Raw genomic sequence first — 14,288 nt, 5'->3', positions numbered from 1 at the left:
GTAAAAAAAAACCATAGAAAAAAGAGTTTGTATTTCTTCTGCATTTTGTTGAGTTTGAAATTGTGGGGTTTTTTGGTGCTTGGGAATCAAACTTAGTTGCAGGCTTTAAAACAAAAGAGAATCATTATTTTCAAGACTAAGTTGTAGAAAGTCTTGTTATGAAATACTGCAAGTGTTTAGGGGTCAGATGTGTTGTACTCCTTGCTGAGAGTGCTGGTCTCTTCCGTGAACTTCAGCTAAAGGTCGTGCATTCCTTCCTAAATTTGGCTTCCCTTGGAAATGGTTAGAAGGGAAGATGTGAGCTCTAGGCCTCGTCACCATCCACCTTAATCATAGAGAGTCTGCTTAAATTTCCTTCTGTTCATGCATGTCTTCTAATGTGATACGTGCCCTCTCCCCATGCAGTTTACCTTGTACCTTTCTCTTCAGAATTTCTGAAGCCTGGTATCTGCTTCCTCTAACTGTTTTAAGCTGTTAAAAAGATAAAATTTTATTTGCATTAAAAAGATTTGTGATTTCTATTAATCCTGTAACTATGAAATGCAGGCATTGAAATTTCGTGTCTGTGCACCATCAAATACGTTACCTTCTAGGTGTTTGCTAACCACTGACTTCAGTAACAACCATAAAAAACCAAATTTTTTAACAAATTATCACAAAAGGATAAAAAGAGTTGGGTGGAAAAACAGTTACCAGATTTCTTAGTGAACCTTCATTATTTTTCTTAGGCAATACACAGTCAGCCTTTGGAAGATATTGTTGAATTATTCTCTGCCTGTTGAATTAAGTGTAGCCTGTTCAAGCAAGGCGGAAAAGGAAACAAAAAGAGATTTCCAAACCTTGTTTCTGGAAGTGTGGTGATACATAGCACCAGCTTGTGTACTAGAGTAGGGGGTTTGTATGTTTGTCTTATGTGAGGATGTTTAAAAAAAAGTCTCATGGAAATTCATCAACTGCTTACCAGAGGCAGTCTACAAATGTATACTAGGAAGTTTGTGTTATAAAGTAACAGAGTTCATGACTGAGAAAAGGAAATGTTTAATTGATGGTTTTGTTTTATATTCAAATTAGGCTATAATTTAAAATTGCCTATTTTGGGCTAAAAGATTCTTGACTTAAGTTATATGGTGCAAAAAAGGACTAATGTATTTACATGCTTAGCTACTTAGTTGGGCCTTAATTTATTGACTTTCTGCCAAACTCTTCCAAAATGCCATGACCTTCTCATATGGAGCTCAATGTATCTGTCAGTTATTTTTGTCTGAATATTTTTTAGCAAAACTTCCCCCAAAGAGTTTTTATTGTGGAAGGTATTATTATAAATTATTATTTATGATAAACTCAGAGAAATTGGTGTCTGGAGAAAGAAAGATGGTGTTTAGATTTTGTCTTTGATATGCCTTCTTCTCTCAGCTGACTTTGGTGATTCTTGAAGATATGGTCCATACTCTGCATGTTTGATGGGCCTTCAAACATAACATTTTCTTTGGATTCCATGTCTTGCAGCAGAATTGTGCTTCATAAGGTGTTTTTCAGTCACTTGTGTGTATGGCTGAGAAGAGAACCTTTCGGAGTTGATTCAAGGAAGCCACAATTTACTTGTACTGTCATATTGGCAGCAGTGCTCAGTTAGGGGATTCCTGTCCCTGCTTTGTGTTCCTGTTTTAGTGGAAATACTCTTTTTAATTCTCCATAGATTCAGCAATCTGGTTTACAGTGCAGTCTTGCAAACAGCTGTCATGACAGCTGTAGGGTGGAAGAGTAAAAGGTGATGAGGTGATGTGAGGGGCTGATATTAGGGAGAAATACACGAGATGCTGAGGCAAGCACTGTCAATGTGTGTGAATTTTTCCTTAAAAACATTACTTTCAGGATATGAATGAATCTGAACATTTTTTTCTCACAAAAAGAGAAAAGAAATAGTTTATGTCTTCCAAAATAATTATAGTAAAGGTCAGAAACAATTATTCAGAAGATAACTGTTACTAGAAATTGTAAGAAAATCTATGTGCTGTATTTTCAGTGTAGCTGCAAATGGAATGCTGTACCGTGGTTGTAAATTTATAAATTTTCAAAATTACCTGACAGTTTCTGAAATATGTATTTTTCTTTTTATAAGAAGATACTGGTTCACCGATAATTAGCATCTAAATGGATTAATTTTTGTTTGTGTGGCTTTGGGTTTTTATTTTTACTCTAGTATGCAAGTGTTGAGAAAGATGGTGAGCATTACATGACCCCAGAGGATTTTGTGCAGAAATACCTAGGACTTCATACAGATCCACATCACAATCCTAAAACAGTGCAGCTGTTGGCTGGAGTAGCAGATCAAACTAAGGATGGGTGAGAATTTTGCTTTCCATTTGAAACTTGCATTGTTAAATGTGTGAGTGCATGAGTTTGATAACTTCATCTTCTAAAATACATTATTGATTTTATTACACTTTATACTTACTTAAATGAGAAGATTTTTTCACAAGTACAATAGACTATAAATTTGTGAAAACTGAGAAGAAATTACGGTGTTTAACATGGATTTTTTAAAGCTGAGATTTATTTTGATGATATTTTGTTAAATTCTACAAAAGGTAAGGAAGTTGAACAGCAGGTAAGTTAAGTGTAGCACAGTTGCCTTAGGAAAGTTCTTTTCTCTGTGTCTGCGTCCATCATCAGGTACTGTGGAGAGTCTTCAGTACCTGTAAGTAAACACAAAAATACGGAAGAGCTTTCTTATTTCTGTAGTGTGCAATTCAAATCCAACCACTGAGGTCTTTGTAAAAGACTGGCTATTAGAAAAGAGAGACACTAGTGACTTTATGATGGAAGAAGTTGTTTGCCTAGTGAAGATCAGGTCACACCACATAAAGCTTTTGCAGCTCAGATGCTCCTCCTTGCTTCTAGACAGTTCCCTGAAACCAATTTACCTCTGCTGAGGTGTTGCCCTCTAACTCATTTGTCTTCCAAGGAGCCTTTTCTTTTCCGGTATACACTAGGCTTCTGGTTTTGGCCTTGGATTGTAGTAGGAAGCCTGGACCTTGTTAATGTAAAGTGAGAAGGTTAAGATGGATCAGAGAAGAGGTCAAGAATGCATAAGTGAATGGTTATTTTGTTGAGAAGAAAATGCTATTAAAATAGTAGACAATACATTTGTAAATATGTAAATATAACTTATTTTAAATTGAAAGCTCTTTCACTTCCTTGGTTACTTAAATTTTGTTTTCGTGCATTCTGCTATAGAACATTTTATTAGTTTGCTTAGTATCCTGAGCAGCTTGCGCAGTATTTGTGCAATGGAAATGAAATCATATGTGCTGTATACTTCTTACCCTAAATGACAAATTTAGTATTTCCTGTTTGATGTAATGCTGTATGATTTTTCTTTTCATAAGGCTGCAGCACTTTGATTATATATTTGATTATACATATATTTGATAAATGTTAGTAACTTGTCTCTGTTTCCAATACATGGCTTCAGTTTGTTGCTTTATTATGGATTGAAAAGGTAATTTTGTATGTATCTGTTCACAATAGTTTAATTGATAAAGTAAACCAACATGCTTAGCATATTGTTTCTCTGAAAGCTGTTGGTTATCTTTTGTGGTGTGCAGTTCTTCAGAAAATGTCTTATAAAAGGGTCTTTCTTACAGTAGGAAATCAGTTTATTTTAATGCTAGAACTTCTAGGTATTACTTTTTGTTACTTCCCTTTGAATAAGATTTTTTGGTTTTTTTGTTTATTACTTTTTTAAAAAATCTGGGTAATATTTGAAGTAAGTTAATCAAGTATGGGTAAGTGTGCTTTACCACCTTTATGGGAAGAGTGGGATTTTTATTTTGCACTGCTATATAATTCAAAGTGTAAAATGTATATCTTTTTGAATACTTCTCTGAAACTTTTTTCCCAAAGGTTTTAATCTATATTCAATCTATATTTCATGTAAAGAATTTGTTACAGCCCCATTTTCAACATCAGGTTGTTTCTACATTCATGTTCTTTCATTTGTAGTTAGCTGTAATAGATCAAAATCCAGACTCTAATAGCATGAATAGCTATTGTAGTCTTAAACTGAATTCTGGGATGCATTGCATCTTTCTAAGGACTGACTTTATGAGGTCCAAGGACATATCAGGAGTCCTGTTCTGTATGTATACTTTTACAGTACATGACAGCCCAATGTCATGCAGCAAGGCATTGAGAAGCTTTGGGTTGTGTTACAAAATTTCATTCCTATATCTGCTATCATATTCTCTTAGCCTTGCTTGCCCTTGAAATAAATACTCAAGAGTGTTGATGGTTGCTTCCATTGTTAATATTTTTTTATTTCTTTTAGGTTTAAGTTTGGCACTGTACAGAAACAGCACATTTTGGAACTGGCTCTCTGTAGGCATGCATTTAAAAAAAAGTTGTTTCACTTTTTTCCTCATGGTAACTTGATCCTTACTTAACTGTTCCAGAGCACTATTGCTTTCTCTCATTACTGCTGTATAAGAGTGGTTTGCTTTCATGGAGCTCATTAAGATGGTTCTTAAAACAGCTGACTGTTCATTTCCAAAATGTTTATTCCTCATTGTTATAAATGCATGTTCTTAGAAATTTATGTGATGTCCTCTAAATTAGAATTTGCTTTAAACTTGCCTGTTTTCTATTTAGTACAATAGGATTTCACTGATGCTGAAAGCCCTCCTGTGTCTCCAGACTGCAGGTGCTGGTTTTAGGATAGGATAAATACCCTCTCAGAAGAATGTACTTACAGATATATATAAATATGCCAAAACCAGCTAAAATATTTTGATCCCCCTTCAAATCTACAGAATTTCACAGTGGTAGTTCAAAATTCTTCATTTTAACTGCTTGTTTCTGGGTACTGTTTTTATCAGAACATCATTCTTAAATCTGGAAATGTGTTCTTAAGTGAAGTCCCCAAGAAAGAGTTGATATTTCACTTGATGGAGAGTCACAAGAGAGATATACGTAATGTTTAAAAAGTTGTGTTGTATGGGGAAAAATTAGGAAAGACTTGCAGTGGGGAAAAAGGGAAGAGAAGAATTGCAAACACGTGGGTTACTTTGTGTGCTTTTGAAGAGTAGCAGTACAGAAAAAATCAGATGAAAAGAAATTTTTTTTAAATGTTACAGATAAAATGAAAGGTGAGTGATTTATACTGTTATGGACTCTGTAATGCAGCGGGTTCACTGGATAATACTGGAGTAGTGATTGGGTGGGAAGCTTCATCATTCTGTTTAATCCAGCTCCTGTTATCTCTGCCCTAGTGGCTAATGGAGGATCACAGACGCTATGCCTGCTCTTAGGCATTGCAAGTTGAATATGTGGGATGGAAATTGAAGGTGCCTATCTCCTCTTGCTGTAGGCACTGTTATAGTGAGACTGCTGAAGATGTCTTTCAGGTCCAGGCTTCTATGAATGCATTCCACAGAGATCAGCATTTGATTTTGTCAGTTATAAAGCTTCCTGGTTAGGAGTTAATTTGTGTGTCAGCTTTATGCATGTATGTGAGATATATTTTGGAATGATAATGTTTACAATTATTTTAAAGGAACATTTGTTTCTTTGATACTAACTCTTTATTTGTCAAAATTATCCTTTTGATGAAATTGATTTTGCATGTGAAGAGCCATTCTCATATCTCTGATTTTTCTGGCTAAAATATGGTAAATGTAATAATTTTATATTTTCAGTGTCTTAATTATTTTCAAAGTCACTAGGTTTCTTCCTTTCTTGTGCAGTGCCTATATACAAGAATGTTAACATATTTAACCTTTTTAAAGTATCTCAATTCTGCTTCATGTGTACTTAGACAGAGAAAGACTAGATATAGTAATGAGTAGTGTGAATATTGTGATTTTTCTTCTCTTTTTTTTTTTCTGTGGGGAACAGGATTTATACTTGTATCTTTAGCAGTAAACAGTAATGTTTGAAGTAATCACCATGAGCTAATGATCTCATATGATGACTACTAAGTTGAGATCAGTTATGTACATTTTCTAGGAAAATTTTTCTAGGAAAAACAGTGATATTCTCTGCTTTAACAGCATTTACTGATATATAGTAAATTTTTTGTTAAATATAGAATATGTAATTGAAATTCTTACTTCCATTGATTATTTAATGCTAACATACATATCCCGTCATTTATCCCATTCTTTTCTTGTGCCAGCATTATCCTTTATCTATGTTTGGCTTCAGGTTTACCTTTCTGCAGCAGTTCATACATACAGCATTAGGATGCCTTCGGAAGGGTTTTTTTGTGTTAGAATAAGCAGAGTTCCTCTAGAAAAGTTTCTTATTATTATCCTAATAAGGTATCTGTGCATATATTCAAGTCTGAGTTTGTCTCTGGTGACCATGAGGACTTGGATTTACCTGTGCAGCCTGAGTTGTGCACTGTCTTTCATACACACCTCAGAATCTTGTGATCTGCTGTTCCACTCAGATCCTTCCCTGCCTGGTCATGTCTGTCCTTGAGCCCAGATGTTTTATGTTTGGCTCCGAGTTCCTGACTTGGCAGTTCATGTTATTTTTGGAGTGTAGTGTTCTTTCCATATGCTTAGTAAAGTGTAACTTGTTCTGAACCTGTTTGTTTTTTATGAATGTTGTGTTTTGTTTTAAGAAAATGTATGTTTTGTAGTGTATTCCTGTACATGCATTGCAGTATCTTTTCTTACTGGAAATATGTACATTGTAACAGAATGACAGGCCTGTAAATTTCATGTTCTTAGGATTTTTGTGGTGTTTTTATATCTTAATTGTCAGGTGCTGGTCACATTTGTAATTAAAAAGTCATAACTTGTAGGTGTTCAGTGAGAATTCAGTTGCTTCATAGAGGATGAAACTAAGTTGCATAAATGTTAAATACTTAAATATAACATACTTTTCAGTCTCTAGAGTGTTAATTATCTTAAGTTAGTATTTTATTTAATATTTGGATCACACTGTTTTCTAGAGTATCAAATGTAAATTATCATTGGTATTATGAACAATTAAAAAAATCTTTATAACTTTTCTGTTTTCCTTTCTAGGTTAATTTCCTTCCAAGAATTTTTGGCATTTGAATCTGTTTTGTGTACTCCAGATGCAATATTCATTGTTGCTTTTCAGTTATTTGACAGGAATGGCAATGGAGAAGTAACATTTGGTAAGAATACCTAAAAGAAAAACAGTTTTAAGAAACTGATTATAATAGTGTCTGTTCATAATAGTGGTTCATGACCACAGGTGCATAGAAATGCATTTTGTGCAGTACTATACTGTTTTTCTAAGACACTGTGTGAGTAGAACTTTTTTTCTCTCTCAATTCAAGCCTAAGAAGTACACAGAGACAAAATATGTTTTTCTCTGTCTTCTTGAATCAAGATTTTTTATTTTCCTGAAGTAGTAATAAATAGAGTGATGTTCAGTGTCGTTCTAAGTAAAATTCTGTATCCTACACTTCAAAATCCTTCAACCAGGAGGGAGTTTTAAGATATGTTCTGGATCTCCACATGTTTCTGAATAAAACATGGAAAGAATTCCCCAAATTGTCTTTCACACAGTAAGAGCTCAATATAGAAATTAAGAAGATCTATAATTTGATTTCCTGTTCCTTTTCTTGAGGAGCAAATCTTACTTTAATGTTATGAGTGTAACTTACAACTTGATTATATGTTTGCAAAATTAGCAAGAAAATCTGGCCTTTGGTTTTGTTACCTAAGTTACCTAATCACCCAAGTTAGTAATTAGACCACAGTCTTGAGGCTAACTATACTGCTTTGTGATATTGCTAAATAGCTGTTATAAACATTCTAGTTTAAGGAGGACTAGGCTTTATTTTTAAAACTTCGTGTTTATGAAAATTAGATCAATCAATGGTAAAAATTTTAATAAAATGGAATGAGAATTAAATGTTATTTCTATCCAAAAGAATAAAGCACTCAATAAAGAAAATGCAAACTATGCTTGGATTTGTAGCCATTTGCTGTTTGTGCTATTTCATTATTATGAAAATTGCTGTAACTTGTTGGGGAAGAAAAAGCAAAGGTCTTTTTATGGAAACAAATTGTTTGACTTATGGTGCCTGTTAAAATACATCATTAACTGAAGAGTCAGATACTAAGCAGTTTGGATGCACAACATCTTGGAAAAAAAAAGTTTTAAAATTTAAATAAAGGTGAAGTCTGTAAATGCAGTCATTAGGAATTGGACAAACTACTACAACCAGTGTGACTGTGTTAACGATGATTTATTTAATAATCTTACAAAATGGGGATTTGAACTTGGTAGCTCTCATGAGAACACTTGAAATATCCGATTCCATAATTGAGCAATAAGCCATTTCAGATTGTATACAAATTCCTCAGACTGAGAATTGTTATTTTTATATAATTAAAGTCTAAAAGAAAACACAAACAAGAGAAATTGTAAAACAGAAAAAAACCCCAATTTTCTTTATCTTCCTTCCTTGCTGATTTTTTTGTAAATCTTGAAAAGGAAATTTTTGAGGGATTTTTAAATTTACTATTGGTTTCTTGGATGCTTTTTACAAAATTAATTATATTGCAATTATGACTATATTTAACATTATGTTAGTAAGATGACATGGTACATATTTTTTTTGTGCTGCAGTTCTCACATTTACTGCTGCTTTTTGTGTTTGTTTGTTTGTAACATGGGCTACTTACTTTTACTTCATACATGTATCATATATATTAATACAGCTGTGAAAAATGTGAATGATGATCTGTGACATCTTCAGAATATGGTAACCCTGCAGTCAATTTCCAAGTCAGTCTTATGGCAGTTTTATAGATGAGACCTGCACCCTTTCATTTTCATACCACGTAAACAGAAAGGCACAGAGTTTAGTTTCATGTAAAAACAGGACACTATAGAAACATAAGTTTTAAAGTTGAAGGTTTTAGTAAATTATTGGAAGTATACTGAAATGGAGTAAGTTCAGTCAGTTGGTGTGAGAATCACTACCAGACAAGTCAGGTCTTTTATAGACTGTGTAAATGTACCCAGTCTGCAGGTAAACCATATTGGTTATGACAGCAAACACAAGTCAAGATTTTCTAGCTCAGATGAAATGCTCTGTGGAGGTGATTGCATTGATGCCAAAGCTGTCTCAAACCACTAAGTCTTGCCAGAAGCAACATGGATTTGCTGAGGTTTATCTGCACTGTGCATCCAAAGCAAGGGACAGAGTCAACTTGGGTTGGTTAGACCAGTTACTAGAACCAACACTGGCCTTGTGTGAGATAACATGTTCTCAAAAGGTACTCTCATCTACTCAAATTTTCAGTTATCTGGGGGGAGTTAAGTGTGCTTGTTGAATTTTAGAGCTGTCTCTGTTTTTGGAAGCAAACTGCTCTAGTTGGGTTTGCTTCTGTTGAGGATTTATTTACTGACATGATTTTGAACCATTCTCAAGCACTTAAGCATTTTACAGTCCTCTTGAGCCTCAGTCTGCTACTTGTCTCTTAAAATACTTGGCTTCCAACTCTCCAGTGATTAAATTATTGTGTCACAGAAGAACTGTCTTAGAAGAAGACTTTAGAAGATATTTTGTAGAAATACTTGTATGCTAAGTTAATCAATGTCTTTGTTTGCCATATCATATGTTGAAACGTGAAGCCTTCTATCATTTTAACTTCATCTACTATTTTCTTACTGCTTTGGGACACTTTTCCAGGAGCTTTGGACATCCAGAAATCCTGTATGAATGACTGCCATAAATGTGTAGTTGGTATTCTGCAACATTTGTAAACTAGGTCCATTGCAAGGACATGAAACTGGACCTACTTTAGCCGAGCAAACTGCACAGCATGTTCAGTACTCTCTACATGTTTCAGCTACACTGGACTTGCTGTCAGCTTCCTGAATAAAAAGCAGTAAAATGACTGTTTTAGTAACCCATTGATACATGTGACAGTGTAGTTTAAACAAGTTTTTAATTGTGGAGAAATAGAGAAAAAGCATTTATTTCTAACCAAGTGCTCCTACGTCTTCATGAATGCTTCCTAGGTGAATATTTTATGCAAAATGTGTTGCTGCTGAGCCCTTACAATACTGCATTATCCATAAAATAATTAAATGCTAACAGCTAAAGCTGATGAAGACAAGTGATTTTTTTTTTCAGGTTGCTGTCTGTAGCTATAGAAGACTGACAAGCGCTTTGCTCCTTTGATTATGGGATGTATTGACTGTGCTACTTAACATGAGTGAAATATTCAAAAACACTCCATAAAATTAATACTATTGTACTAAGGAATATTATTTTTATTTCTATTCTGTGCAGATCTTCTGACCTGAAATCAGGTTAAAGCAAGCCTGAATATTAAATCTGCTCAAGCTATTTTTTTTTTTCAGATGTTGAAGCAGATAATCTTTACTGTGTTTAAAAGGTGAAGTCTGTGATTATCTGCAAAACTTCTCTGCAAAATAGGTTGCCTAACTGAAAGTAAAAGGATTCTTTGTAGTTTATCTCTCTGGCACACCATGCAATGATCTGGACTGCTTCACTTTTAATTGGAATATACAATTTCAAGGCATTTTCCAGCTGTTCTTCCTTGTAGAGTCACCACAAAGAAAGCCATTCTCTGATAAACTGGACAGTTTAAGAGGTGCTTTTTCAGTTAAATGCATATGCTGGTATAGATAGAAGGATAGAGCTAAAATATGTTTGTAATTCTTCTGTATTCAGAATTATTTTGGAGATAATTGGAAAATATTTATGGACCTGAATTTAAAGCTTTTAAAAACATCCTGCACTCAACATCTAATTACAAATATTTTGCCAAGTATAACAGCATCTTCTTCAAAGGCATTGGAGGAAGGAAGGCAATCAGATGCCTCATAATGCAACTATATGAAAATAGTACAGTATTGGTGAATTGAAATAATCAGCAATTTAATAGTTTCAGAATTTGAATATACAGGGATATTGAAGTTTTGCCCAGTCAGTTACTTAGACAAGTTTTAATCTGGGAAAGTTCAGGTTTCCCTTAATCAGGACGTAGAGTTTGAGAACAGTGGAGGAAGATGAGCGAGAGAAAGGATTTGAATACATGTTCGTGCTTTGCATTTGAGTATTATTTCTCAGGGACCAGGGATCACTTCTAGTACTCACTCCTTCATTTCTAAAAGGGCAGCTGGGTTGAAAATGCTAGTATTTGGATTTAAACTTTCAAGTTCTGCTTTCAAAAATATTACTGGCAACTGTAAAGACTGGAAATATATTTTAAAATAAGCAGAAAAATTCTCATGATCACATGACTACAGACATGAGGCTATGAGGGAAACATCCGTGTTTTCATCAAGAACTATAAACCAGAGCTGCTATTTTTTTTGGCCTCCTGTTAGTTCTACTAGTTTGTTGCCTGTTAGTTGCCTCTAACGAACTACTACTTCTACTAGTTGGTTAGTTGCCTGTTTTCAAAGTGTCTTTTGCTTAACACATGCAGATAACATTGGAAACATCACTGTTAGGACTTTCTTTTTTCCTTTTGTTTTGTGTTGTATGGTTTTTTTCAGGCGTGAACTGCAGTTTTGAATGCTTGTGAGCAATGCAGAATGGGAACCCCTCTTATTACTACTACTACAAGTTTTTTTTCAAAACCATGCTTAACAAGAGGGAACAGAAAAGGAGAACTTCATTTTAAGATTATATGTGTTGGCAACTTTTTATCATGGTTGTCATTAATCTTTCAATAGAATCAGTAATCCTTTTAAAACAAGAGTAGAAATAAAATTAAGTATTTCTAGTTAAACTTTCTCACATTGAAGTAATTGGTGTATTACATTTGGATTACTTTAATAAGCTTCTCCTGCATCAGGTGCTACAAAAATGTCTTTCAGCCCTGAGCTATGGTTCCTTATTTTATCCTTCAAAGTGAAAACATGCTGATAGCAGAAATAGTGAACAACAGCAACATATAAATGTTAAAATGTATTATGTATATTAGGCATGAAGTATGCACAAATTGGACAGTAGATTACTGAGTAGACAGATCTAAAGAAACCCAAACCAACCCTGTTAAACAACAAATCTTTACCATACTTCTGCTTAAAACTTAACACTTTTATATTTTTTTGTCCCTAAGAAGTGTGATTGCTTTTTATCACTGGTATGAGGAAATGAATGGCAAACTGTTAACAGGTTGATGGCACTAGAATTGTATGAGCTTTCCACTCTGCTTCTTGGGGAGCTGATAAGTCAAAATAAATAATAGGTACTGCTGCAAGGTTTACTTGGAGTACTTGGCCCGTCCCCACAATGGGCCACCAATGGGACCGCATAGCGTTTATAATTTAAACTATTCTTCCTCCTTATATGAAATTGATTATTGCCTAGGATCTTTGGGGTTTTGTATCGTTTTTCTGAGCCTGATAGGTAACAGTGTTTGATGGAAGCTGAGGCAGTCATGTGTGTGCTGCCTGCAGATAGCTGCTCCAAGCATCTATAATTTGTTTAAAATGATTGGGTGGGGAAATTCTGAAGCAATCTTGTGAGAATGTGTGTTGCCTTGGAGGTAATGTACTAGTACACTAGAGTAGTAGGTTTATTGTTCCTGGGGCTGATGGTAAGTTGAGTATGTCATCAGGCTGCTGACTTGTATGCCTATCTGAGAGGAAAATGCATTACTGTAAGCCTGGAAAGAAAGTTATCAGCTCAGTAGGAAAGAATTCCACTACAGAAAGGTGAGCAGAGAGTAGAAGACATTAGTAAATGAGCAACATGTATTGACAGGGACAATGAATGCGTTCTGTAAAATGTCCTACTAAAATGAAAGGCTTGAAAAATAATTTCCCGTTTGCCCCCTGCAGAATAGCTCTGTTGGAAATTTGAAACACTTGTAGTTTATCTTAATTTAGAAGCATTACTAGGTTTTGACTGAGGAAGATGGGAAAAAAAATCAGCAAAGCCAGCATCTGTACATAAATGTTGCCTGTTTCCTTTGTTGTCAGTGCTTTGCTTCTACTGTGGAAAAAAAAAATCAAAAATTGGACATTTGTTGATCATTCAGAGTGGTGAAAATGTCGGTGATGATCACATTGTGTGTAATTTCTGCAATGTGATTGGCTGTTTGCTGCTTGTCATGCAAGTTGTTAGCTGTGGTGATGGCTATTTCCATTAATGTAAAAGAAGAGTCAACAGAATTGGATTATAAAGGTATTGTTGATCAGTTGTGAAGAAAGCACCCCTGCTCTTGGCTAGACATAGTAAGTTTTAGCACCTAACAGGAGGTGTCTGAGAATCTCAGGTAGCTTTGGTAAATGGTATTTAATGTTTCTGTGGGTTTAACTGGGTCAGTTACTTTGCTCTGGGGGTGGTGAGACACTGGAACAGGTTTCCCAGAGAAGTTGTGGATGCCCCATCGCTAGAAGTGCTCAAGGTCAGGTTGGATGGAGTTCTGAGCAACCTGGTCTAGTGGAAGGTGTCCCTGCCTGTGTCAGGGGGGCTGCAACAGGGAGATCTTGAAGGTTCATTCCATGTTAAACCATTCTGTGGCTCAGTGATTTTTCAGAAAAAGTGCAGTTTTGCCTCTGTACCCCAAGTGTTTCATAAACCAAGCCAACATGGAAGTAATTAAGCATTATATACTAGAGCATATCTTCAAACCCAGACTATTGTAATATAAGCAGGATTTACTGAGTGTGAGAGATTGCCTGCAAAAGAGAAATGGGTAAGGCACCTCAGTTTTCAGAGGGGCAGCAAGCTAGTTTGGATACTGTTTATTAAAGCTGGTTAGCCATTTCTGGAATTCATCAAGTATCAATACACTCAAGTATTGAATATAAATTTATTAATTAATTTAATTTTTATTTTTATATGCAGACGAGTCTTGACTTCAGATATTTTGATAAGGAGTTGTAAATGTTTTTAGGAAGAATAAATTGAGTGTAGGAAATTGATTCTTGTTTTTTTTAAGTAGTATGCAGTTAAATGCTTGAGAGTTATGAGAATACCAGGGGCTTAAGTCTCACTAAAAACAAGTGAAAAATCTGCCTCAGTGAACATGGATGAATAAGAAAATAAAATTTTTAAAGAAAAAAAAGAGGCTTTTTTACCTTTCTCTGAGGTTAAGAGAAGCAATTATTGGAAACAAGTGAAAATAAGATTTGAATTTTCTGGCTGCTTCAGTACGTTCTTTTTTCTAAGTTTTCATTGGGGGAGCCCAGTGTATCTTAGCAGTCAGGTTTACATCCACTAAGTAGCAGCCAATTGGCACCTTGTTTGAGCATTAGTAGCTGAGCCAATAGAGCCAGTGAAGCCTGCCTGTCTTCTGCTC

The 14,288-nt window shown here is 34.8% G+C and overlaps 1 protein-coding gene across 1 annotated transcript in view; it reads left to right on the top strand.

The window, feature by feature from the left end:
• SLC25A12 (solute carrier family 25 member 12) overlaps positions 1-14,288 on the top strand; it is a 45,417-nt gene that overhangs the window by 2,149 nt on the left and 28,980 nt on the right. The window contains exons 3-4 of the mRNA XM_084209456.1: positions 2,201-2,343; positions 7,038-7,153. Of these exons, the coding sequence (XP_084065582.1) occupies positions 2,201-2,343; positions 7,038-7,153 (259 nt within the window). The remainder of the gene's footprint in view (positions 1-2,200; positions 2,344-7,037; positions 7,154-14,288) is intronic.

The sequence above is a fragment of the Fringilla coelebs genome, assembly GCF_963513975.1.
Source record: "Fringilla coelebs genome assembly, chromosome: 7".
NCBI classification, from domain to species: Eukaryota; Metazoa; Chordata; class Aves; order Passeriformes; family Fringillidae; genus Fringilla; species Fringilla coelebs.
This window is presented reverse-complemented; position numbering and strand designations above follow the sequence as displayed.